The 26,517-nt window shown below is 44.0% G+C and overlaps 1 protein-coding gene across 1 annotated transcript in view; it reads left to right on the plus strand.

The window, feature by feature from the left end:
* CACNA2D2 (calcium voltage-gated channel auxiliary subunit alpha2delta 2) overlaps positions 1-26,517 on the plus strand; it is a 210,403-nt gene that overhangs the window by 12,235 nt on the left and 171,651 nt on the right. The window contains exon 2 of the mRNA XM_059856263.1: positions 9,763-9,844. Coding sequence (XP_059712246.1) covers positions 9,763-9,844 — 82 coding nt within the window. The remainder of the gene's footprint in view (positions 1-9,762; positions 9,845-26,517) is intronic.

A 26,517-nucleotide genomic window follows, 5' to 3' on the forward strand; every position in this document is an offset into this window, starting at 1 on the left:
GACATATTAGGAGGATTTGAGAGTTTACTGTTGATCTTCCTTTTATGGAGTCCTCCAGGACAGGAGGTGAATTGTTTTCAATGTGAAAAGTTGGCTGTTGGCTGGAAATGGGGAAACTGAGCCTGATAGATCAGCATCCTTTCCATGTACAGCAAATCCTTTAGCACCTTCTGAGTATTCCCAGTGTGGTTCAGGCACCTCCATTTATACAGATTTGTATCCTTTTCAGAGGAACAGACTTGTATTACTTTTGAGAGTGATATGTAGATGTTTTTTCCCTGTGGAGGGAGCAGTCTTCATCCCAGTTGAACGGGGAGAAGGAGAGAGGAGGTGACCTGTGAAAGCTGGAAGCTTTTTTTTGTTGCTGTTATGCTCTGGGTGATACAGAGTACTGGGACAAAACTGAACTGGCCTTCATGCTTCCACTCTGTCTGCTTCAGAGCTTGTCTGGATGCCACCTTACAGCAGGAAAGGTCTTAGAAAGAGCTTTTAGATGTGTATCCCAAAGTAGTGAGGTAATGGTATATAATGCAGTAAACTGCTATTTATTTTTTTTAATTCTCTCCACCCCCACCCCTTTTTTCTTTTATTCCTGAAAGGGACTAATACAATGAAGAGCTTCTGCAAATGAAGGCAACTGCATTTGAAATAACAGGGTTCTGGGTGTTTGGCTGGTGAGAGATGCAATAAACGAGCATCGCTAAGTGCTTTATAATAACAATGATTACAATGCTCTCTTAGGAGCCAGGAACTCTCAGGTAGGGGGATGGTGTGGAGAGGGCTTGTTTAAGGTGGGGGGTTTAACTAGATAGACATGGAGTGACAGTGATGCCCAGAAACCCCTGCAGAATGCTACATATGGTGCTGTGAGAGGCTACTCCAAAAACCCTAGGAGACTTGGACTGACATGGTTTGAGGCTGAAGCAATGACAATGGATGCTCCTAAATAGCTTCTGGTAGCAGGAGGTCTTTGTGGTAGAGTTTAATGACATCTTTTCTTGGTAAGCAGGGAAGCTGTTGACACAAATTCAGCAGAGTTCTGACTAGTCAGTAGTACTCCACCAAACTCCTTGTTGTCTTTAAGTGATCAGATTGATCATTTGTGCCAAGTTTGTTTCTGATCAGCTGAAATCTGCCATGGGCAGGGTGGGTGCTGAAAGCAGTCCTCTAGTGTCAAGTGGCCAGTAAGAGTTTACATTGTGCTGTTGGCAGTTTGGCCACCTTTGTTTTGCTGCAACTCTCCATGGGTTGACTTGACTCTTCCTGGCAGTAGAAACATCACCAGGTGGAGAGTCTTGAGTGTTGGGAAGCTCTTTCTTGCCAGGGGCTCCAGTCAATCCTTCATTTCCTGTTTTCCTGCTGCAGCTTCACATCTCCCTCACCCTTTGAGCAGCATGCTTAGCAACTGAGAAATGACTACAATAAACATATTCAAAACTCAGTTCCAGCCATCAAGATCTGGCACCTCTTTATCATGCTTTGCCCAATATCTTGACAAGACTACAAAAATGACCCAAACAAAGGGAATTGTTTGCTTTGTCCAGTATCACGCTATTTGAGTAGCTAGGAGGTGGTGATTGTGAACCATCCTGAAGTACCTGCATCAGCTTGGATAGTCCTACTATTGCTCAGCAGTGATGGAGGAGCAAAGGGCAACCCAAAGCGCTTTAGAGGGCAGTGTTCTGATGGCATGATAGAGAAGCACTGCCCAGACTGTCATCTTTCAGCCATCTAGCCTGACATACTCAAATGGCAGCTTCACTATTTCTCAGGGTGTATAAAAAGCTCTCCCATCTCCAGCCCCAGGTATAGGTTCTGTAAGTTGTGGCAGTTTTGTCTTCAGGGGTGGCTCAGCCTTCCATCTGGTGATGAGGATTTACTGGAATGAACAAGAAGATGCAACAAGCGATCTTACTTCTGTCAAGTTCCCAAGAGAGTCATGAATTATACACAGAATAAACAAATAACCTGATATGTCTGTCATTATATCATAAAGGACTTTAATAATTCATGCAGCTTGCAAAATCCTTACTAAGACCTACCCTCTGTAACCTTATCTTTGCCGTGGGGGATGGGATCTCTTCAGCCTCCACTCAGATTGCATCTGTAAAACAGGAGGCAGAGAGGAGGGAGGTTTTATCATAAAACTTCATCTGTATAATGGGTTGCAAAGTGACGTGCAAGAGTTATCAGCCATTGGGGTCTCAAGGGGTGCTGAAAATGACAAGTGGCTGCACTGGGTGAAATTTATGCTGGTAATGTGCTCCATAAAACTGACACCTATTCACTTATTTATTAATTCATTGTGTTTCAAGTCTAGATTTGTGACAGGCTTTGAGATAAGGAGCCCAGTTCTAATCCTGTGCGACGAGAGTGCGAAGATGGTGCAAAGAAGCCATGGGCTGCTCTTGCTCCTGATGCACATCAGCAAGTGTGCCATGGAAACAGAGTTCCCAGATGTAAACTGAGAGCAGAGTTTTCAAAAAAGCATGGAGGCTAAGGCATTGTGTTAGCTGGGCTCTGAAAAAACCTGTTACTTGTTGTGGGTAGGATACTGCTGGCGTCACCAGTGTTGCTCCAGTGCTGATAGCCATTGCCTTTGGCTTATTTTGTTTGTTACGGTCCTGGAGTTGGGTACTGGGATCAAGGCTGGAAGGGCCTTTTGGCAAAAGGCTGTCCTCTGCCCTCTGGTCTGCAAAATATACCTGCTGTGCTTGCTTTGGCATTTTTACTTTTCATTGCTGTATCGGTGAGAGGTTGTGCATGTTTGGTCAGAAGAAATCAGTGCCTGTGTGGGGCCTTTCCCAACACTGCCAAGCAAATGTACCAGCTCACACATTCAGGGGCTTTTTCCTCTGTCAGTGGGCAAATCATCCACCAACAGACTGAGATTTCCCTCAAATCTACTCCTAGGCTTTAAATTATTCACTGCATTATCCTTTGGCCTCCAGCTCCTTTGCATATCAAATACTCCAAATCAGCTTTTTGTAAAGTTTGAAATTCAAGATATTTTGATTGGACACGCAGCTCTCAAAGAATAGTTATCGTGGCTCTTTGTCATACTGGGAGGGCATTTCAAGTGGGGTCCTGCAGGGATCTGCCCTGGACCTGCTTTTATTCAATAGTTTCATTAATAACTTAAGCAATGGAATAGGAAATATGCTTATAAAATTTGCAGGCGACACTGAGCTAGGAGGGGTTGGATGTACTTTGAAAGGCATTACCAGAATTCAAAATGATCTAGAAAAATTGAATGGCGAGCTGGATATCAGCAAAATGAAATTCAGTGAAAACAAATGCAAAGTACTGCACTTATGAGGGAGAAATGAAATGTACAAATACAGAATAAAGAACACCCGTCTGGGTAGCAGCATGGCAAAAAAGATCTCGAGAGTTATTGTGGATCACTTTGAGTCAGCCAAGTGCTGTCATAGCAGAAGGGCACATTTATTCTTCAGTGTTCAGTAGGTTCTTGGACAAGACTGGGGAGATGATGTCTTCTTCCTCATACAGCACTGGGTTTGGCTCCTGTTGGAGTACCTGACCTCACTTTTTGGCATGAGCCTTTGGAGATATAGGCACACTGTAGAGAATCCAGAGAAGGGCGACAAAAAGGATTAATGTTTTAGAAAACAGTGCAAAATAGAGAAAGCTGTGAAAAGCTGAGTTTCCCTATTTCTTTTACTACTCTAAAGGATGCAACAGAATTATGATCTTCCAGTTCTTAGGAGCTTGTTGTAAGATTTTTTTCAGTGTCAGCTGTAGGTGGGATATGTGGAAAGAGGAAACTGAGATTTAGGGTGAATAAAAGGAACTTTTTTACCATGTGCTGAAAAATGGAACTGGGAAGAGGTACTGTGGGTTCACCTTCAGCAGAGAATTTAAAGAACAGATTAGAGAACACTTCATGAAGAGGGCTCAGGTATTTAGATGTCTTAGTGCAAGAAAGTGGTGGAAGAGGAGTTCTTGAAACCCCTGCCATCCTGCATATCTGTGACTGACTGAACAGCTACTGGCTGTTCTGTTCTCAAGTGGAGTTAGACCTTGAATGGGTAATGCTTCTGGTTTTTGTTAGAGAAATCATATTTAAGGAACAATTTTCCTATTGTCCTAAATGTCACCGGTGACAAGTTGGTGGTTACTGTTGGTTTTCTCACAGATACCTACAAAAATATTCATGCTCAAGAGCTGTTAATGAAACACAATTTCTTTGGTGTAATTTTCCCCTCAGATTTATTTTCTCCTCACTCAGCTTTATATATGCTGCAGGTTGAGAAAACTCCACAGTTACCCTTTTTATTATATCTTAATACATGATGGGTGTCAAACTGGGATCAAGATGGATCTGGTAGGGAGTTTGTCACTTGGGGTTTTTTTAGGTGCAGTTTTTTGCAAGACATACCCTGCTGCAAAAAAAATCGAAAAAATAAGCAGAAGATAGGATACAGAAACTGACCCAGAAAGTTAGTGTTTGAATTGAGGAGAACAAACTAATGTTATGAAAGAGGTGCATGTAGACAGACTATCCCTTTCTTGTCTCTTAAAAGATTTTTCTTTAGGATATAGTTCTAATACTCATTTGTCCTGTCCTTCCTCCCTATAATAATGTCAAAGATGCTTTGTTATTGCAGAGAAGACCAGATGGTAGAGGTGAATAATGTCTTGATAAATAATAAGAAAAGACTAGTCCCGAAGGCAATTTTTTCCCACCCTTCCTTTATATAAACACCTGGGCTCATACTTTAAATTAAAACACAGTCATAAAATGACAATGTGGGAGGCTTGATAATGTCTGGAAGCACGGTCAGTAAGTTATTTGGAAGGAAACAGGTGTTCTCTCTATGTTGTATCTTCAGGGGAAAAGAAAAAAGGCAACTTGCTTTTCCTTGATGGGTAAATATTTGCTCACGTGGGTTTTTTACAGGCTAGGTATGTAAGAGAGCTCAGAGGGGGCATATCCTGCACACACATACGTGCACATGTGTGCACTGACACAGGCTATTATAGTTAAAGGATTAAGCATCTTGAAGGAATAAGCCAATTATAAGAAGTTCCTGCACAGCAAAAATTAGACAACACAGTAATTAATAACCTTATTAAATAGCAATATTTGGGCACTGAACCAAAGCGTATGAATCAGGGTGAAGCATTCTTGGCTGAACACACTGCGTGAAGTGTAGACACTTGTTCAGAACACACTCTGTAGAGCCCAATAAGCTTTGGGGCAGTAGATCCACTTAGCAAGTAGTTTCTCCTCTTGTGCTTTTATGTTTCTGTGACTCTCTCTTATTTTTGGGGCCAGGAAGGCAGCAAAAGAAAAGGACCAATTCTCCTGTTTTATTTTTTTTTTCTAACATCCTCTTCTGTTCACAGCCAAACAAGCACTCTCCTAAGGCTTCTTTTAAAGAAAAAATGTCCTCAAGCAGAAAACTAATTTTCTTTCCTCTTGCTTCTCTTTTCCCAGTGCTTTTGTGAGAGATGCCTTGCAATGAGGCTTATACTCATTAGTGGTTTGTGTAACTGCCTTGCCCACCCCTAGGTTAGCCACGAGGAGGTGTCACTGCAGCCCACGAGTGAGGGGTCTGTCCCATGTACTCAGAGCCACCAAGGGACAGAGTGACCTTGGGCTGAGATGCTGTGGCTTGCACTGGTGGCTTCTCTGTGAGTGTCTCCAGTTTTGGTACAGAAGACCAGGACTCTCAGGCTGCCATCTGATGTGTGCACAAGTATGGGAGGATGTGGGCCAAGCACAGCCTGCCTCCTGCCTTTCCAGGCAATTATAATTTTCTTCTGAAGCCTCACAGCTGGAGCAGTAGTGTAGCCTCAGATACCAACATGGACATGCATAGAAGTCTCTGCAACTGCTTGGGTGACCTGAAGCATGGAACATGCCCTAATCCTAAAAAAGGGCTGCTGTGACCAGTGGCAAGGCACAGGTGCCCACTGAGCAGGATTGGGACACATGGGATGCTTTGCTTCTTGGCCCCAACTGCAACAGTGGTGATTTGCCTCCTGGTGTTCTGCTTGACACAGTATATAGTTTTGAATATCTGCTTCTTTTTAAAAGCCTACTTTATATCATCTGTAAGAAAAATCAAATATGCAAATTATGTAATCAATTAAGATTTTTGTAGTTTTCTTTGGAGAGGTAGTGATAAATGGTGTTGTGTTTTCAAAAATCAGTTACCTCCCTTGCAAATGTTTCACTCGAGGCTGTAATATAAACAGGTGAAGGAAACAACCATTTTTTTCAATACTAAAGATTTTTTATGGATATCCTGAATGTGTACATGACAGTTGTAGAGTTGTTGGGTTGGGAAAGTCCTATGGAGACTCCTCAGCAACGGGAGAGCCAGCTGAGACAATGGGGATGAGTGAGATGTGCTGGGCGTGTCACTGCCACAGAGAGGCCAGGGGATAGTCCAGGCTCCTTCCATGCAGTTCCTGCAGGCACAGAGCTATTCAGGGCCATCACACATTCTTGAGCTCTGAGGTTTTCTCCTGGCCCGTGTTTCCTCACTACAGTGGACATCAAAGTGGTGCTTGGTTTTAGGAGGTTTGTGCACGTGGCTTGTAAAGGAGCCTGGTGCCTTTCCGTGAGCACCACCACAGCCGTGCCAGTGGCTTCCCAGCCAGTGCATCAGCTGTGTTCTTTATGCTGTATTTGTAAATGCCATTTCACAGGAGCAGCAGGGCACACTCCTGGCAGTGTGTTTGAAGGAGTTATTGCTCCTCAAGCCCTGTACTGCACCTGAGGCGTGCGGTAATGGCCCAGGAAGGCAATGACTGTCGTGTCTTATTGCTTACAGCTTCCACAGGAGACACGCTGCACACAGGAATCTCCATGTTCATCATGGGCTAGCAGCTTCTTTACCCTCTGCAGCCTTGCTACAGTCATCTTACATAAAATTTTAAGTACATTAGTTTAATGGGTTTCTTTTAATGGTAACTTTCAACCCAGTATATGACAACTGAGATGAAACCTCCAAATTTTGGCATGTGGCCCATTCTGCATGCTACTGTCTTGGACATTACCAGGATAGAGGGACACAGTAATGGATCAGACAAGAGTTCTGCCAGTGCTTTGATATGGGTGAGACATGTCCTGGGTAGAAAAAAGAATTTTTAATACCACTGGCAAAAGTTCTTGAGTAGCCACACTACACCAAAAAAAAAAAAAAAAAAAAAAAAAAAAAAAAAAAAAAAAAAAGTTTCTTCTGCTCTTACCTTTTTTTTAAATCTAGAAACCTGGTGTCAGCTATGCCAAAATGCTATCCTTTTTATTTGATAGTGTAATACATGTATTTATTTCTTTTTAATATTGATGTCACCAAGCTTAGCTGGACTCTTTGGGGAACTGCTGGTCTCTAAGATGAGAGTCAGGTGTCCTAAGACTGCACAATTAAAGGATCTGCAGCTTTTCTCATGAATGAAAAACCCAGTGACTTTTCTCTAAAATAGTAGTACTTCTTGGGGCGGAGGCAGGGGGTGGAATAAGTTAAAACAATTTTTTTTAAACAAATCTGCTGACTAAATTTAAATTAATTGTAAATCCCAGCTCAACTGAGCTCTCAGTGTCTCTTTAGCATATGCCAACAGAGTAATATTGATGCTTCTGTCTTCCTCTCTAACTAATCCTTTCTGAAGGCTTGGCCATACGTGACATTTAAGCAGATAGGAGCAGTTGCTAATGTTGATGGATACAGCTCAAGATGGGAGGTAATTTTTCCTTGCTGTGGTGGTGTAGGTGTTCCTGGTGAGAGCTGACACAGGCAGGTGTCACTGAAATCGAGGATCTGGTACAGAGCTGGAAGTTAAAGAAAAGTGTCAGCTCCATAAGTGCTCGGTGGGGTTTCTCAGACCTGTGGCTGAGTATGAACATATAATTGATTTTTTTCAGTTCACTGGACAAACTGGAGGAGGGGAAAAATAAATTCAATTTTGCTTTTTCAAGGCTTTTTTTTAAGTGAATGCCTTGTGTAAAAATGGATATTTTTTGGTGAAAATGCTTCAGAAGATGCGTGGGGAACTTTGATACTCAGGGTAACCTGAATATACCTTTGATAAAATGATTGGAAAAGGAAAAGAAACAAAAACCCCCAAACCCAACCCTCCCCTCAGCTCTGTCTGTGACCTGGTACCTTCACACTGGCAGCCCTACTGAAAGCTTTGCTCTTTCTCCTCTGGCAGAATAGGGGGGTTGTTGATATCTTCACTCATCTAATTTCCTAGATTTCCCCTCCCCAGCCACACTTCCAGGGGACAAGAGGCAGCATTGCCTCTTCAGGAAGATGGGAAATAGCATAAGTTACATTGGAAAATTGAGAAGGCTTGGCATGCACAATTAAGTCTTGTTTTCATCTACAGCCTTGTGTGTTATTGACTGGCATGAATTTTGCCTCAGTAACACACATCAATCTACCAGCCCTTCCCTCTGTCCTGCTGGTCCCTCAGCCCTTAAAAGTGATGCTTCAGCTCTGCTCTGCCCCTCAGTTCAGGGCATCTTTCTGCTTTGGTAATTCTGCCCAGCTTTTGGGCTGTGCTGTAATTCAGAGTCCTCCAGTGCCCAGCTGAAAAATACTTGGGTTTCTTTGCCCCTTGATCTCTGAGAGAGCCCCTCCATGGTTTGGGGGTTGTGGGGGGGTGTGTGTGGGCTGCCTGGGGGATGTCTCTGCATGAACAATGAAATCATTAGGTGAACCTAACAAAAGTGCAACCTCCCCGAGCTCGTCTGCTCCCTCCCACCAGCCCTTTGCCCTGCTGCTGGCCTTACCTTCTACTCCTTCTGCTCCTTCCCTCCTTTTTGTGGCATCCATTGAGAGAGAAATGTTGCTGTGAAAAAAGCACTGAAGGCAGTGCCAAGTGGTGCAGAGGCAATTGAGTGTTGCTTTTCCAGGTCAGACAGGAGATTTGACATTTGCCTGGGCAGCGACTGAAGCCAGGAAATCTCATTAAAAGAAGAATTATCAAGTTCTGTGGATTTAGCAGAGGGTTTATTTGTTGTTGTTTTTAACTTGGTGTTATTGCTGTAGGCAGAAATCCGTGTGGCTGAGTGCATGGAAGGGGGCTGTGCCTGTTGGAAGGCCTGGCAGCTCCCTCTCCGTACAGGATGAAGGACGTGCCAGTGGCAGCTCCCAGGCCTTCCCCATGCCCACCGTGGGCCTGGCAGAGCCGTGCCTGGCACAGGTTGGGCTCTGCAAAGCAGCTGAGCCCTTGGGCACTCTGCTCTGTGCTTGGCTCCTGCCTGTGCCCAGGTCTCTCCCATGGTGCTGCAGTGATAATCCATTGCTGCAGTAGGACAAGACACCTTTGGCCCTGCCATGGCTCGGGGTTTGCTCTCTGCCACAGAGCCCTGCTGAAGCAATAAGCTGTTTTCTGTACTCCACAGCACTTCGACCTTGTTAATCACTCTGTGCTTAAATAATTATCTACTGCAAATGTTTATATAAGGAGAAAATAAAGCCTCAAGCCTTGCAGTTTTTGTTGTTCCTTTTTCTCCCCTCTTCTCTCTGTGGTGCCTTGTGCATAAATTTTGAAGTCTTGAGGTTTATAACCTGCCCCAGCTGTAATTCTCAAAGCAGTGTGTTCCTGGTACTCTGTCTTGCCCTTGGTGCTGCAGAGAGAGAGCAGTGAACTTAGCTGAGGCACTGATTTCCTCCCTCTCCCCTCAATCCCTTGCTTATCTACTCAGTGTCAGGGCTCTGACTCTTTCTCTCTCTTTCTCTCCCTTTCTTTTTCTCTCTTTCCCTCCATCTCTTGCAGTATGCAGTACTGGGCCAGGAGGCTGGAGCAGGAGATTGATGGAGTGATGAGGATATTTGGTGGAGTCCAGCAGCTCAGAAAGGTAAGCTGTCTTTTACCTGTGCTGCCTTTCTTGTGGCAATGAATGTTCTCATCTGCAGAAATCACCTGTGTGAACACTTGCACTCTGTCACCCTCCCAGCTCACTCCATGTGCAGGGTCATGGCTGGCTGTGCTTCTGGTTCCTGGGCAATCAGATGCACTTATCAAGTGTGTGGGAGTGAGTGTGGTTTGTATCTGTCTGTCTCTGGGGCTGCATGTCACTGCTATCTGAGCATGTACCTCTCGAGTTTTCCTATATGACACACTAAAAAATAATAAATTCAGTGAACCTTTCCTCCAGGGACTGAAGGTTGTGTTTTAAATTTAAACTTGTGTTAGCATAGGAGGAAATATTGAAAGGATAATTTTGCTAGCCGTTGGAAGCTCCTTGTTTTTAAATATAATTGCAGGTAAAACTGTAGTTGTTGTTTGGCTACTGTTTCCAAGTGCCAGAAAACAAAATTCAGTTACTGATGCTGGCATCTGCCTCCTGCTCCCTGAGTTAGCACCAGGATGCAGAGGCTGCAGAGGCCAGACCTGCTCTTCTCCTGGCAGCAGTGCTCTGGGTTGGGTTAGGGCAGTTACAGAACAGCTTCTTTGGGCTTTATTAGGTTTGGGATCAAACAGCCTTTGAAACCTTCCCTGTTTCCCTTTCCCCATAAAACCCTGTTTCCTCTTGCCCACACTCTTGTGCTGACTAGCTGATTTGAAATTGAGCAATTTGGAATAACAGTTAGGGTGTTAATCTAAAGAAAATAGACATCTCTAGAGTGATAAATATGTTACCCCAGAAAAAAAGCATGGGTGTATTTGTGTTTTCTGGTGACAGTGACATGTTCTTCTCAGATGCCAGTGCTTTATGGGACTCCTACTGTCTGTCTTGCACTAGTAGCTATATTGGCTTAAACAGAACTGCTGATATTTTATACTGTTGGTTGTAATCCATTGTCTAAACACAGAGGTCACACTATTTTCTTTTAAATGCACTTTGAAATGAGTTTACCTGAAGGCTTGCAGAACTCTTCATGGTTCATCCATTCATTTGTGTTCATATTTGAGCTCTAGAATGGTGTGTCTGGGCTTTGTGTGCATTCATTTCAACTGAACTTCAGGTGGATTGATACAAACTTCATGAGCAGCATGAAAAGAATATGCAACCACCTGGGTTTCAACAGATATTTCTGAATGTAGCCATGCATTTGTGCAATGCAGTTTTGCATGCTGGCAGGGTCTTAGAGCTGGGGAAGTTTTGCAGGCAATACAATGATGCAGCAGCCAGTATTCTCTTCAGCAGAGCACAGTCATAAAAAACAAAAGGATTGCTACTACATTTTTGTACATGTCCTCTCTTACAATTTATTCTTATTAGCTTTGATTTTACTCCTTTGCATGTTAAATAGGTATATCATGTAATTTTTTTAATGCCATAATTAAAGAGAAATTACACCTCCAATTTGCCAGCACTTGACTCCTATTGGCCAGTCAGTCAATTACAGGTAAGAGAGCTTCCCACTTTTCCTGTTTAATTCTTCTGGTAGAACATAATGCAGTACTTCAATGGATTAATACTGGATACACTGACTACAGAGGGATTGAAGGGGTTTTTTTGAAATCTGTTTTGGAATCTTCTTGTGAAGGGAGGAAGCTAATTATTGTATCTAGTAAATGCATAAACCAGCTGAAGCCAAGAAATGAGCCACTGAAAATTCCACTGTGCAGCTGTTTGAACACCAGAAAGGCCTGGTGCAGGCTGTCTGCTGATCTCTAGGGGAGAACTTGGGATCTGGAGTTCAGGTTTATTTGTAGATGCAATATCAAGTGGATGATACTTAAGAACCACATCACTTGCTAGTGCACACTAGCACAGCTTCACTGATGGAAAATGGCACAGAGTGCTGTGGCTGCAGGGAGTCCCTACCCACCAGCTGCACACAGGTTCATCAGGGTTGCAGTATGGGAGCTGTCTAATGTCATAAAGTGGCACTGTAACCTACTTGGAGACATGGATTTAAAAAGTTAAATTTAAAAAAAGTCCACATTCTCCTGCAACCACACTCAAAATTTAGAGGGTGAGCAGGCAGAGGGGGAAGGAAGAGCCCCTGAGGAGCTGTGGGAGCTGAAACATGGTATAGCTAGAAGCTAATTCCACCCACTGGGATTTCACAGGAAGCCTCATCATTAGGCAAGAGTAGACCCATGCAGGGTAGGAAGAATAAAGAAAAATGAGGCAAGTAGAGCCTGTTTTTTGCTAGGAGTTGCTGATGCTCTTTGGGCTTGCCATGTTGGCCTGGGACATAGCTGCAGAGGGGACTTCTGGTTCACTGTGCATAGTAATATTAGAAAAGTGCTCCAGTGGGGGAGAATAGTGCTGCAGTGTCACCAAAGACAGAACTGGTCCTTCTGAACTTGGTGGTGTCTGTTGTGAAGTGGTGGGTTCCACTGCCAGCTCTCACAGAACTATGAAGCTGTAAGCACTGGAGGTGGGTCCATGCCAGAAATGGATCTTCCCTTCCCAGGCTTGACTACGAAAGTGACAGACCAAATAATAATAAAAAATACCCTCCTCTGAGATTTTCCAGGTTTACTTATGAATCTTTTTTTTTTTTGGGTTGCTGTGAAAGGATGAAGATCTGTTCTTTGGTTATTGCCTGAAATCATAACTGTTATGGCATATGAGGCATGAAATTTATTGTCAGAAATATGGTGTCCAGGAACATAATGGTGCTGAATATTTTATCTTCCTGGAGGGCTGCCCATGCCAGAATGATTTTTGTTTTAACTCTTCCCTCATTTCCTTGAGTTGGGGTACTAAATATTCAATGCCCCTGCTTCCCTCCTGTCCTGCCAGGTGGACAGGCAATCCCCTGGGGAGATTTTCCAAGCTTGTACCGTGTAGATGCTCCTTTGCACAAGGGAACCATTTTTCTGGAGCATTTACAGGAGGGTGAGAAGCTCTGGGATGTAAAGAGGAGTCATGCCAAGGGCTCTTCTTTCAGCTGTGGGGTATCACCTTGCTTCTCTCCTGGTGTCCAGACCTTGAAAACACTGAAGTGCAGATGTCCTCATTAGACAGACAGACTGGCTGTGGTGGGCCACCCATATGACTGAACACTGTGGGCTCAGAGCTGTATGGAGGAGCTTGGCCTTGCTGAGATGATTCTCTGCCTGGTGAAGTCAGTGTTCAGCCCTCAGGGTGCCTGTGGTGCAGCATCCTGTTGGCTGGCTGGTTCCTCCAGGAATGCCTCAAAACAAATCCCAGCATTTGGATAAGGGCATGTTGCTTTGCCTCCCTATCCTTGCCTCCCCCACAGCTCACCCGAGATAATTGAGAGCACAAATCACTGCTAATTTAGCTCTGACTGGCACGATGATATGTGGGACCCTATAATGCTGTCTGAATAGATTGACATTCTTAAAATAATTATTTCTAGAATAAGGAATATTATACTAAAAATACAACTCTCTGATTTCCAGTTTTTTTTTTCTGTTAGTGACTTCTTTGTGGCTATAGCGAACTCTTCACTTTGCAGAACAAAAAATATTTTGTTTTGACATTTCTTGCTACGCCACACTACATTTCTCTTTCTCCTAGTTTTTGGCACAAGTAAAAGTTACTAACTTTAGTCAAAAATGAAATAATATTTTGTCTTTCCAGCCTAGATGCTGCAAAACCTGCTCCAGGGTAGACTGTACTCAAGAGATTTCCCATGCTGGTGCAGCCCTGTCCCAGCCTCCCAGCTTCCTGCTGTGCTGGCACTGGTGGCAGGACCGATGACAGCAGAGCTGTGTGTGCTGCTGGGCTTTGTGCCTCACTGAGCAGCTCCCCTGGATGTTGTGTTAAAACTCCTTTTCTGGATAGCTGGGCTGAGGCTCAAATCTGCCCTGGCTTGTTACCTAAATTGTGTTTGATCCTGTGTCTCCTGAGGTGAGCAGCGAGCTGGTCAGAACATCCCCTCCCCCTCCTCTAGTACCTGGTATCCCTGGCTGCCTCCAATGGCCTTGTTTCCTTGCTGGCAGCTACTGAGGGAGCCAGAGCCTTTCAAATGAGAGGGGGAAGAACTAAGAGATGTAAATGCTGAGCCCCCTTTCCTGCTCTGTCTTCCTTCCTCTCTTCCCTCTGGTTGTCGTTCCTGAGGACTGCTTCCATGGCAGGATAGAACTCTCTCCTGGAGGTGCTGCATTCTGTTACAGACAGGCTTCAGCAGGGACAGGGTGGGCAGCAGAGCTGGACCTGAGATGCACCTGCTCCTCCTCTCCAGCCTGTCAAGCTGGTTTTGTACCCTCTTCCCTTTCCTCTGGGCAGCCAAGGGGAGTCAAGATCTGGATTTCCCTTGCTGGTGTATGGCTGGTAGATAAGGATTCTGCTGCCTTGGTGATGAGGAACCACTCAGTCTGTAAAGGGTGAGATGGCCCCAAACCTGAGCCCAGGGTGGGATGTGGGGAGCAGGCTGTTGGCTGAGCTGAGCAGGCAGGGATCCTCTGCCTGTGCTGTGCTTGGTCCGCAGCATGTGTGACTGCACAGAAAGGAGAACAGGCCCAGGGGAGAGGGAGACTTGTGCTGTGCCCTTGGGGATGCAACCCCACAAGGAGTTTGCTGATTGTGGCACAGCATAAGTGGCTCAGCTTGGTCCTTGTAATCAATATCTGGTTTTACTTCAGTGGATTTTCATGCCTGTTTTCTATTCTTGCTTGTTATTTTGTACTTTGTTTTGCTAGTTTGGCATCTCTGCCTGGCAGAAGTGCTGCTGTTCGTTGCTCTGGGTTTTTCTGACAGGGAAGGATCCTTTTGGCCAGGGCTTGGGGCAGAGTGACCAGGATGTGTGCAGGTGTCCCCACCTTTGTCTGTCTCAGCCTGCCTGTCCCTTCTGCTCAGTGCTGCTTCTCTGATATATCCCCTCTTGTTTTTAAAGCACGGCCATGCTTTAGTTCTGGCAGCTGCAGGTGAGGAACTGTGATTGAGCCATGCACAAAAAAGAAGTTGTAGTATACTGGCAGAATTTTGCCTTGGGTCTGAAGAGCTGAAGTGGCATCTGCCTTGTGTAGTGCTGCAGTCACTAGCACTCCTCCTGTGACGGGGTCTCTGCAGTACCAAGTGTTTCACGTGGCTCTGTGAGAGCATCCTTTACAAAACTGCTGGTACAGAGCTAGAGCCTCTTTAATGCCAGCACCAGGAGGTGAGGCATGCTCTTATCAAAGGAGCTGTCAAGGTTTTCTGTTCAACTTTTTTGATCTTGGGTAACTACTGGAATAATAATAAGTTAGCCTAAATCTCCCAAGTAACTGTGGTATTACATGATGTTTAATTTGTTCTTTTGTTTTCTCTGGGTATAGAAACACTCAGCTGGTCATTCAGTAGGGCTGGAGAATCTGAGGAGTGTTAATGGAATTTTAAATGACGGATGCAAGAGAATTAGAGTCCCCCGGCACAATGCTCTGGACACAGTGTCTGAGAAGCCTGTCTGCTTCCAAAGGGCTCTGTCACATGGACTGGGCATTCACAGAAACACAGTGATGTGGTCCCTTAGTCCCAGCATGGCAGAGTTGGGAATTAGATCCAAATCTTCTGATATTCAATCCATTACTATCTTCAAAACACCATAGCAGAATTCATCTGGCCTTTTCCTTCTGAGGTGTCAGCTCCATGCCCCAGAATGGGAGCTGAGTGATGCCCAGTGGTTGCACTGGGCTCAACAGAGTTGAGAGGAATTTGAACCCAAAGCTTGGGCAACACACAAAGCCAGTTGTTTATGCCACAGCAGCACTGAATGCCTGCCCTCTTCCAGATGCTGCCAGGGACAAAGGACCTTACTGAGATTTCCAACAGCTAGTGCCCATCTGGGGACTGCCCAGGAGGATGGGCTCTGTAGCCCAGTGAGATGATGCCTAGATCCAGGCCCTTGGTTCCCAGGCTCATGCATAATCTGTCTGATCCTTGCCTTGCTCTCCTCTTTTCCCTCCCCCTCTCCTAGCAGCGTGCACACAGCCTGCTTCCGCACACCATCACTGTGCCCTCCCCTGCTCCTCATGTTTGATAAGAGGAAGTGTGTGATGCCAGATAAACACATTCCTGTTCCAAACTGCTTGGGTTTATTTTAATCTGCCTGGGCCGTTCAGCAGCCTCAGCACTCTGTTCAGCACCGAGTGCAGAGACAACACTATATTACCAAGGAGGAGCATTTAAATGTCCTTAGGCTTGCAGCAGCTTGGTTGGGAAAGAGGGATCCTCTGGCACCCCTTGCTTGGGCCAGTGTGTGCCATCGTTAGCCCCCTTACACCCATCATCTCACTTCTCACTCTTTCTCTCTACTAGAACCATATTGCATCCGTACTGTGAGATGTCAGGGAAACATATGCTCCAGCTTTTAGTACATTTGCATAATTAGAGTAATGTGTATGAATAATTTATAGCTGTATGTGGCTGCTCAGTGTGTGACGTTAGCACCCCTCACTAAATCCTTTCCAGTGGGTGGTGCAGATCCTGCACCAGAGCCATTGTGCCGATGCAGTGTGCAGCCTGTTGGCAGATGCAGGGGCCCTGCTCTGAGACATCAGGGTGTGCATCTATCTGTGTATGTGGTTGTGTCTCTGTGTGTGTACATATATATAGATATATATATATAGATAGATATATATAGATAGATATAGATAGATATATATCTATATATTTAGTGCAGAAAGATGGGCTTCTACAGTTCTAGGGGAAGAGCAGACTGGAAGTCTCAAGGCTAAAATGCCTTAGACTCTTAGGCTCAATACTTGCTCCATTTATGCAGAAGCTGCGAATGAAAATGTTCTGCAACATTTGAAAGCTGAGGCAGGGATTTTTTCAGCAGGACTCAGGTGTGACTAGTTCGTGTGCCAGGATTATGTGGGGTTTTTTTTAATTACTTTTTCAGATCATAAAACTTAGCACCTTGCAGGGGAAAGGTATAAACGTGCTCGCACTGTGTCACAGAGCCTGATCTCAACCAGTTGGTCAATAAATAGTAGCAAAGAATTGCCTGGACACTGTGTCACTATTTACCAGCTCTTTAATGTGTGAGTTCTCATGCTGGAAAGCCCAGAGTGCCAGGTAAGTGTTCTAAAGGAGTGATCTGAGTCGCTGAATCCTGGTATTTATGTTCCAGTTAATTTTATCTTAAACTATATTTGGTCCTTTCCAAATGTTTGAGAGCCTTGGCTGGAAAGCACTGTGTAAACTGGAATGAAGTGCAGGCATGCAGAGTTACCGACTCATTAGTACTATCCACTGGGAAACTGAGGCAGGTGGTTAAGCTGAGCAGGTCTGCAGAACCAAGGTGTGGTGCAGCCTGCACTGTTCTCCATGGTGGATACAGCCAGCAGGTCCATAGAGGAGGCTGTGTTTAGAAGGGTAACTGGCAGAGTAATAGTCCTTAAAGCCCTTGCTTTGAACCTTTCAGAATTACAGAATTACTTTGTAAAGATAATACACTTGCAGCCAGTTGGTGAGTTTGCACAATCAAAGGGGATTGCTGTTGAGTTTTATGGAGTAATTTCTGATTTATATTGCTGTCAGTGACAAGTTAAATGAGCCCAGCATTCAACAGAGTGATGTTCAGGTGTGTGCATCTCCCGAGTGCGCTGCTTTGCGTTTTGCGTCCAAAAATGTAGCTGATGTACCCAGCCAGTCAACAACCATGTTTGTAAAATCCTCATGAATATTCATCTTTGAATTGATGCTGTTGCCATTACACAGCCATATGAATCCATGGGAATGATGAGACCTTGGCTGATGTTTCTAGAAGCCTCCCTCATCCATGTTGCCCTGCCCTTGACTGAAGGAGCCTATGTGGTCCCCATATTCATTCCAGCTGAAGTTGTTAACTTCAGGCTGTGTTTAAAAATAAAGTAAGGCAAAATCCATACCAACTCTGCCAGAATGCAGCATGAATAATTAGGTAGAGATCATTAAAGTTTCCCTTCTTAAAAACATACATAGATTATTCTTTAATGGAAAGTTAATTGTTTTATTATTCTCTCCAGATGGTTCTTTTCCTTAACATTCACAGGGGAATTGATATAGCCTGGAATTCAGTCTCCTGTGAGCAGAGCTGATAACCAAAAATGCAACTCTATCACTGATCAAGATACAAAACATAGAAAATATGTATCTGTATTTCATCATAGTTTCAGATTTTTCCCATTCTATGTTTTAAAATATTATTTATGGGCTTTAAGTGCCCCTTCAACTTGAAATGCTGCAGGCTGGGGAAGTTTGCATTTCTCTGCCCGATAGGTTGTCAAGCAAGCACTAGGTTTTGGACACTATTGGATCCTGGCATTCTTGTGGATGATCCATCACATCCATTCATCACTGGACTGCAGAGGAGTGAAATATGCAAGTTATATTGCAAGGTTTATCTCTCTGTTGTGAGATACTTGAGGTTATTGTGTGGAGGAAGCAGTAACACGTGTCACATCTCCTTTGTCCGTGATGTAGAAATGCAGGAGGGCTTGGGAAGTTGGGGAGGCCAGGGAGGAGGTGACTCCTCAAGGGCACAGTTGTGGTTGTTCTATTCCAGTGTGGCTCCAGCCTGGTAAACAGCAGCAGGCACTTTGCATGTTAAGAGTGTTTATTGTGCCTCATTACAGCAGATCACCTCTGACATCTGAGGTGAATAACTTGAATGGGCCACTTATTTCAGACACCCACCCGTGCCAACCTATTGGCCTGCAATGATGCTGCCAGTTTTATAGGTACTTATTCCCTTTTAATTATTTTGAGTTAAGATATTATTGTAAGGGAGGGAGAGAGAGTGGAGTCTGTTATTAGATCAGTCTTGCCTTCCTTGTAAACAGATCAACTGGACTTCAGTACTGGAGAGCTTTGCTTAAACACGGAGAATCTGTGCTCTGGTTAAAGCTGTAGTTTGCTGTTGCTTTATTGAAAGAGATGGCTCTGCTTTTGGAGGAGCTGTCTCTTGGGAGACTCCAGATCTTGGTAACCATCAGGGATCTGTAGCTTTCCAACACTTGTGTCCTTTGCATCTTACTTTGACAATTCTGCATACAATGAGCTTGAAAAGCTCCACACACTTTTATGTCTTAGGAATAAACCAGGTTCTCTCATGATTTGGGAGGTTGTGTCCAGAGCAGAGCAAAGGAAGGTGAACAGGATAAGGAAGAAATGTAGCAGGAGGGTGATGCTAATGGTTATGGATTCTCCATCCTCTTCTGTTGCTCTTGGGCTGATCAATGCCAACTGATATATGAGGGGCATTCCCTCTTTATTTTGGTATATTTTGGAGGATTTCTCTGTTTTATTATTTAAGATTTATATTTGGGCTTGGTCGTTGTGATTCAGTTACTCACTGGGCTTGAGCTTTTATTGACTTTTCTCCCTTTTCTAACTGACCTTTCACACCTGGAAGCATCCAAGACAGATTTAGTATGTGTTTGTTCAGCACCTACTATAACCAATAGTGTCATGCTTTTTGGACACTGACCATAGCATAAATATTAAATAGTAAGTAAGAGCACTGAGAAAAATCCTGCCTGAATGAAACATGAGATTTACTGATGCGAAGAGATGCTGTGAATGAGAGGCATGGCTATTTCTATCAGGGCAGTTTCCTAAATGCCTGGCTGATGTGGCTTGGACGGGTGGCAGATCTAAATGTCTGCATGTGTCAGAAGCCACTCTTAAGGATTGTTTAAGCAGTAGCATTAGTTATCATCTGTTGGATGCCCAAGCAAAGCCTTTTTGCTTGTAGCTAGGAGGCAGGGAGCAGATTTTCAATTCCCTGCTGTGACTGTAAGGCCAGGTAAATAGAGAAGAAGGAGACAGCAGGGGGTTTATGTGACTTGAGGAGCAAAGAAGATTGTAATGGTAAATGTTGGATTACTTTTAAAAACAAGTAGGTCATTGAAGATACCATAGTTGGTGAACAGAAAAAGAAAAAAAGGTGGATTTATTCTTTGTTCTTCTAAGATTTGTTACACTCTAAAGCTCATGGCGCTGCTCAGCATGCTGTCACTTTTAATTTTGGAAGTTCTTTGTTTCTGTCAGTGGTCCAGCAAGGATGACACTAGACCTGATTAGGGGCCTGGGATCTTCAAAGGAGCCTTGGTTCCCAGTTTCCTTGGGCATTATGAGTAGGCTGGGCCTTACTATAGTGCTTGCTGGGAATATCAGCTGTAGTTCTGTTTCCTGCACTAGCAGGATTTGTATGTGACTCCACAGTCAACTCAAATAGTTTAAAATTCAACTTATCTTTTGTCTTCTGCCCCTTTTGCAGAGTGCTGGAATGCAAGAAAAACATCCCTCCCCATCCCTGCCTTTTGTAGAAAGCAATAGGCGGTTACCTAATATTCAGTGATAATAATTTGCTGTGAGGTACAGACATGGAATATTCATAGCATCGCTACTGGGTATGTCCAATTCTGAGTAGAAATGATACTCCCAATATGTTCTGAAGTGCCCAGTGACTTGGTGTTCACTGAAAAATAAATCTTAGCATGGTAATACCATGCTTACCTCTAGTGCATTTCACAGCTGATTATTAAAACTTCTTTCAAACAAGTTGGCTTTCACATCTCAAAACTGGAAAGAAGGAAAACATCTGAGTTTGGCTCTGTAAATAGGAAATTGAGGCTTGGGTGAGGAAAACCCTTATTCTGCACAGTGAATCTGATGGAGAGCTGGGGAGGGAATCTATGAATCCCGACTCCAGGGCATATCTACCAAATGTCTTCTTTAATAACAACTGTTCAGTTTGTCTCTTCTGGCTCATTACTACATCTATTAGCACTGAGCAGTGAATCCTAGAAAATGCAAGTGAGAGAGAGTAACTTTCAGCTTTGAATTCTCCCTTAGGAAACTTATTTCTGGCAAGTTTCAAAAGTGGCAGCTTCTTGTTTATATTCATAGGGCCTGCAACACATGGCATTTTCTCGTTGGCTCTGCCCTCAGCTCCCTCCCATGACTGAAGTGAAAAACCATCGTCCTCTCCTTGCCTCTGCTGTTGGTGTGAGTTTTCAGGGCTGTGCTCCTGATGCAGAGCCCGAGCAGCAGTTGATTGCCAGCTTTCCCTCCTCCTTAGATGTGTGCTAGCTCTCGAACGACATTTTGAGGTGCCTGAAGCATTCTGTGGAAGAAAATTAATTGGTTTTGACAAACCACAGCAGTCCCTTGGGTGCCTGGGAGTGCAACGTTTATTGAAACCAGGCAGGAAATCAAAATGCTCTGGTGTTCACTCACCTCCAGTGCAGCTGTATTAAAAAAAATAAGAAGTAAAAAATTCCTTAACCTTCCTCTGAATTTTTCACTCTGACATTTGGATCGTCCACTGACTTTCTAATAAAACCTCCTTTTTCTTTTAGAAGAGAGGTTAGTGGTTATAAAAGATGCCAGAATGACAGCCCAGGGAGTAGATGGTCTCTGTTGACCCACAGAGCAAATGCAGCATCAGGGCAAATGTACTTGCCATTGTACTTCCACCTTGACCTGTGGCATCCCAAAGGAGGGTAGGGAATTGCAGGTTTTCAGCACTTCTGTACTTGACCTCTCTGCTTACACAGCTTAATAAGGAATCAGGCTTCTCCTGCTATTGCAGTGCAGTATTAAGGAAGGATTTTTCATCACAGGTGTAGGTGTTAACAACTTCATTGCAAATCTCAGGCTGAAAGCACTCTGCTAGCAGAAACCATCTCCTAGCCCCACTCTTCCAGGAGCCTGGCCTGTCTTCCTAACATATTGGTTACAATCTGATTCATTTCTAAAACATATGCTGATACCCACTGCAAATTAAAGAAGATCCCCTTGTACATGACACATGTGTTATGTGGGTGTGGGTGCCCTTCAGTCAGCCACTGGCTTGAGGTCACTGCTCTGCTCTGTGCAGAGCTGCTGATGGGAGTCATTAAGTTGCCATCAAGTTTGAATTAGTGTTGATTCACCTCTAAAAAATAACCAGCAGTGTTCTTCACACAGCTCTGGAGGCAGGGCTGGGAAATGAGGGGAGTAATTTTTAAACAAAAGCTGGTTACTGCCCAGGTACAGTCACAAAACAGGATTGGAGTTAGTTTTACAGGGGGTGTCCACTTGCCAGCCTGTAAAGTGGCATGTGATTTCTGGACCATGCCCTGCTTGATGAGGCAATCTTTTTACAAGTCTTTTGGTGTCCGTGGGCATGCTCTGGAGTGGTATCAGTAGAGGAAGGTGATATACTTTCAGCCTGTAGGATCAGGTTTATCATAGATCCCAGCCTCACAGACTGGAAAGAGTACTGGAGCCACTGGAAAGGCTGTTTGGAAAGGATTCACAGAAAAATGATGTAATGGGAGTTACTCAGCTCCTGCAGCACCTTATTGCAGTCGATTTCTGGGGCTGAGCAGGTTCTTTTTGTGTTCTCCATCACCACAAGATTCATATGGGTATGGTATGAGTGCACGCTCTGAATGCAGTAAACAATATGAGGTGTGTTAGGCAGAAGGTCCTGATGTCCTTGTGGGACCTCTGTAGCTGCAAGGGCCAGGCAGAGGTGGGACACGAGCTTTGTCAGGGAGGTTAGAAACTCTGCAGGTGGAGCAAAGCTCCTGCTGATGTCTGGAGTGACAGAGATGGGGAAGCGATGGACAGGGGAAGCGTTTGCTCCTAAAGAGCTGCTGTGGTCTGGCTGCTCTCAGTTCCTGCTCGCAGAGGTGGAGCAGGGCTGTGTGGAGGCTGTGCAGGGGACAGAAGGGGAGCCAGCCCTAGGAGGTCCTTGAGAAGAGCAGGTAATGTGACTGCGGCAGGGAGGGGAGAGGTGGCAATGGATGCTGGCTCTGCGTCACCGAGACGGTGACAACTCCTTAAGCAATTAATTAGCACAGCTGAGAGCCTGAGCTCGGTGCTAAAGGTGAGCTGCAGTTGTACCAGCAGAGATGAACAAAGGCTTTATTGTCTGGCCTGGGACCTAGCTGGGGGCTTGTCTTGGTGTTTGTTACTGCAATACTTCTACAGGCTATTCATGATCTTGTAAAATAGCTGTAGAAGCGTTGTCTTAAAAGTCCAGCAATGTGGGAGGCCAAAGAGGGGTCATCAACAATCCTAAATGAAGCTTTGGCAGGTCTGGATACTGCAGGAGAATTACTGCATAGGTATCTTCTTCACCTTTTTTTCTCCTCTAATGATTTTGCTTTCTGGCATAACAATTACCTACTTTGGATATCAATGTCTATGGGAAACTGGCTCAAGCTAAAATGGTAAATTAACTGCTTTGAAGCTTATGTCCCAGATGTCAGTGGTGATAGATTCTGTCGAGTGGTTTCTAGCTAGAAAAGACTTTGAGCAGTGTCATTTTTCATGGGAAAACTTCCCATATGCTTCTCCAAGAGGCTTTTCTGGGCAATTAAGTGACATGCTGTATGCAGAGATAACATGAATTCAGAGAGCTTTTGCACTTCATCTTCTGTGACACACCATACATGGGATGTCAGTGGTCACCATGGGTTTGGCCCTTGGTCTCAGTTACTAATGCAGGAGCAGGGTTTTCCACCCCTGCTGTCACCCATAACCAAGAGGACTGCTGTGGTGTTTGTTATATGAATGGTGAAGCTGGGATGTGGGAAGTTATGTGGCACAGGAAATGCTATCCTACATCCATCCACTGAATGGCATAGTGGGCACCAAGGCCTTTCAGCTCCTGAGCCAGAGGGATGTCAGGTAACAGAGAAACAACACTCTGGACAAGGAGTAGGTGTCATGGGAGTGAAGATTTTCATACAACTAAATGGCCACTTCTTTTTCTCTCTTACTATAACAGACTAGTAAAATTATTCTCACAAGGAGCACCTATCTCTGTAGGGGAAACCAAAGTGTGCTGCTATTCACATACTGGGCAACATGACAATGAAGTCTGGGGGGAAAATCAGCAAAAATCACCATTTTTAGATGTATGCAGAGTGTTTCATGGCCCTTGGCAGAGGAAAGCTACAGCATGGATTGTGATTTGGGGGATTTCGGAGTCCCCCCCCCCCGAGATGACCCTCTGGTGGCACCGGTTGGTTCAGTCCCTGTATGGCTCCATCTCCTCCAGGAGCTGAGCCCCCTGAGATTTTCCTTGCTTGACTCCTCTGTGCCAGCAGTCCTGAGGTTCCTGCTGCTTTGCATTACAGCCTTGTGTCAAGAAATCCCAGCTCCTGAGGTCAAGTGCTAAACATTGGCTTCTTTATCATATATTTACTTAGGAGGATTTCATTATACTGAATCTACTAGCTTTGAATAAATTCACATGCAGTAAATTTATTCTTGCTCTTTCTGAAGGGACTTGTGTGCTAGAGAAAACTTTGAAGACAACCATTTATACCAAAAGCAATTACTTTTGTGGTAATTTTGTATGTATTTTACTGCAGATACTGTATTTCTGTTTGACTATGAGCTTTCTCCTAAGTGGCATTGCTATGCTGGAAGTAGAGAAAGTCAGATGCTTGAATTTTGGGTGCCCCAATATTTTCACATTGCTAACATGGAATGTATTTGTGCACTTATTTGAACAAACTCCACTTGTCTGAATAAAGGTACAGGTTGATCTTATCAGAATCCACTTGTATTTGCTCCACATGAAGTGGGAAGGTGGGGTTGTTTTGTTTTCTTAGTGTTAGTTGATTTTGGTAGGGTCTTTTTGCAACACCATTGTGTCAGCTTCTGGTTATTGGATTTCTTCAGCCAGGTGGTAGAGATGGTCTTTCATGATAGTGCAGAGGGCATCTCCAAGGCCTCCTCACTCAGCTCATGAGTATCCAGGAACCACACTCTGCAATGTGGCTAAGTTGAAGTATTGGCAAAAGCAGCTTACTATATTATTTGGAATAACAAACCTGTAAAAAATCCTTCTGCAAATAACTTTCAAATGTGTGATGGGGCAAAGCTGAATTCTTCACTGCAGCAGCTGGTTTGCTCCAAGCAAACCATAATGTCATCTACACAGGAACTCTTTCTGGTGCCTCAGCTGCAGCACTCTGCACCCAGGATCTCCTGCAATCACTTTACCAAGTCCAGAACAAATCAGGAGGAAAAACTCAAGCAAGAATTTGGCAGTTAGGCCTGATAATCCATTAAGCCTCTCTCCACTGGTTTGCTTTACATGCTCTGTTTCAGCAGGTAAGTCTTGGAGGTCCTTGTGATAAGGAAAAGTCGTTCTGTGGGGCTGGAGGTTTGATTTACCAAAACTGTTAGTTGTACAGATATCAGTGGGGATAATAGCTGTGCATCCTACATCTAAATGTGCCCTTGGCATTTCCAGAGGGCAAACATGCATAACTCCTTTTGAAAATGGACAAGGGAAAACTGGGGGAATGTGTACTAAAGAGAAGCATGTTCATATTAAAATTCAGAAGGGTGGGTTTATCTTTTTCTTCATCATAAGTTTCTCATTAAAAAGATTCATTTCATTTAGAAGTGGCTTATTAACTAGTTTAAAAAAGGAAAACCAAACCAAAAACCTTAAAGAAATGTAGGTCCCTGTTAAATTGCAAATTCTGTATTCCATGCTGGATTATTGTTTTGTAGGGGAACCAGTGATAATTATACTGTACATATCTACATATTTCACCAGAAAGCAAAAACGGTTTTCCAGGGGAATTTATTATACAGAAAAAAAATTATTTCAGAATAAGCTATTGCTATTACAGTATATAATATTTGTGCTCAAGCCTGAATCTGAGATAAACAAAAGATGTGTCATCTGAACAGCCCTCAACAACATCCCAGTCTAAATTTTGTGGCTATCTTTAACCCTTGCAATAGACTGATGAGGGAAAGGACTTAAACCTTCCTATTATTGCTGCAGTGAAGTAGACAGAAACATTTATCTCAGCATTTCTATGGCATGAGAATGTTGTGGTGTTTTCTGGGCTGTTCATTATCCACTCACATCTGGAGGAATCACATCCCACTTGACTTTTGACCTTTTTTCCTTGCACGGCATTTGGTTTAGGATTTAATGACAAATAAAAAGTTTATTTCTGATCAGTAGGTCTGTGAAGTTTCAGTTAGTCCAGATAGGGCACAAACTTGAGCAGGTTTGCTGGCAAAAGGAAGGAAAGACTTTTGTGATTCAGGTAGAAAATAGTCACTCAGTACATCTGTGCTTAGGTCCTGTCTCTGTCTTAGCCTGCTCTCGGAGCCTGGGCAGGATTTCTGTATCTTCCTGGTGCAGCAATCTATTGCTGGATTTCCCTCCCACAGTGAGGATTTCTGAATTCACATTCACTGGGTGTTAGTGACGCCTGCCACAGAGAAATCTAGGGACAAACTGCACATTGTTGGTTATTTTCAAGAGGAAACCAAAAGAAAAGTAAGCACACTGAGAGTGTTTTGTAATTCATGTTTAGAAATTGGCACTTAATAGGTTGAAATTAGCATGAACTGAAAGCAAAGAAAAACTTTGGGCACAACAGGGCTTTGCAGTACTTTTTGAGAATTCAGGGAGAAGTACATTTTGGCACATTTCTAGTTGCAGCTTCTCATGTGCTATTATAGCCCTCTTCATGGGGATCCAGCAAACCCTGGAGAAATCACAAATGTGAACCCATTTAAATCTTCCCCGTGCCAGGCTTCTAAATGGGGGGCTAAGGCTCAAGCTGCTTCTAGTTATTGTGGTCTGCCTCAGTTTAAGTTCTTTTTCTCATGAAAGTGAGCAGAAGTGAAATTGGTGCTGTAATAAAAGGTGT

The sequence above is a fragment of the Haemorhous mexicanus genome, chromosome 11, assembly GCF_027477595.1.
Source record: "Haemorhous mexicanus isolate bHaeMex1 chromosome 11, bHaeMex1.pri, whole genome shotgun sequence".
Taxonomy (NCBI): domain Eukaryota; kingdom Metazoa; phylum Chordata; class Aves; order Passeriformes; family Fringillidae; genus Haemorhous; species Haemorhous mexicanus.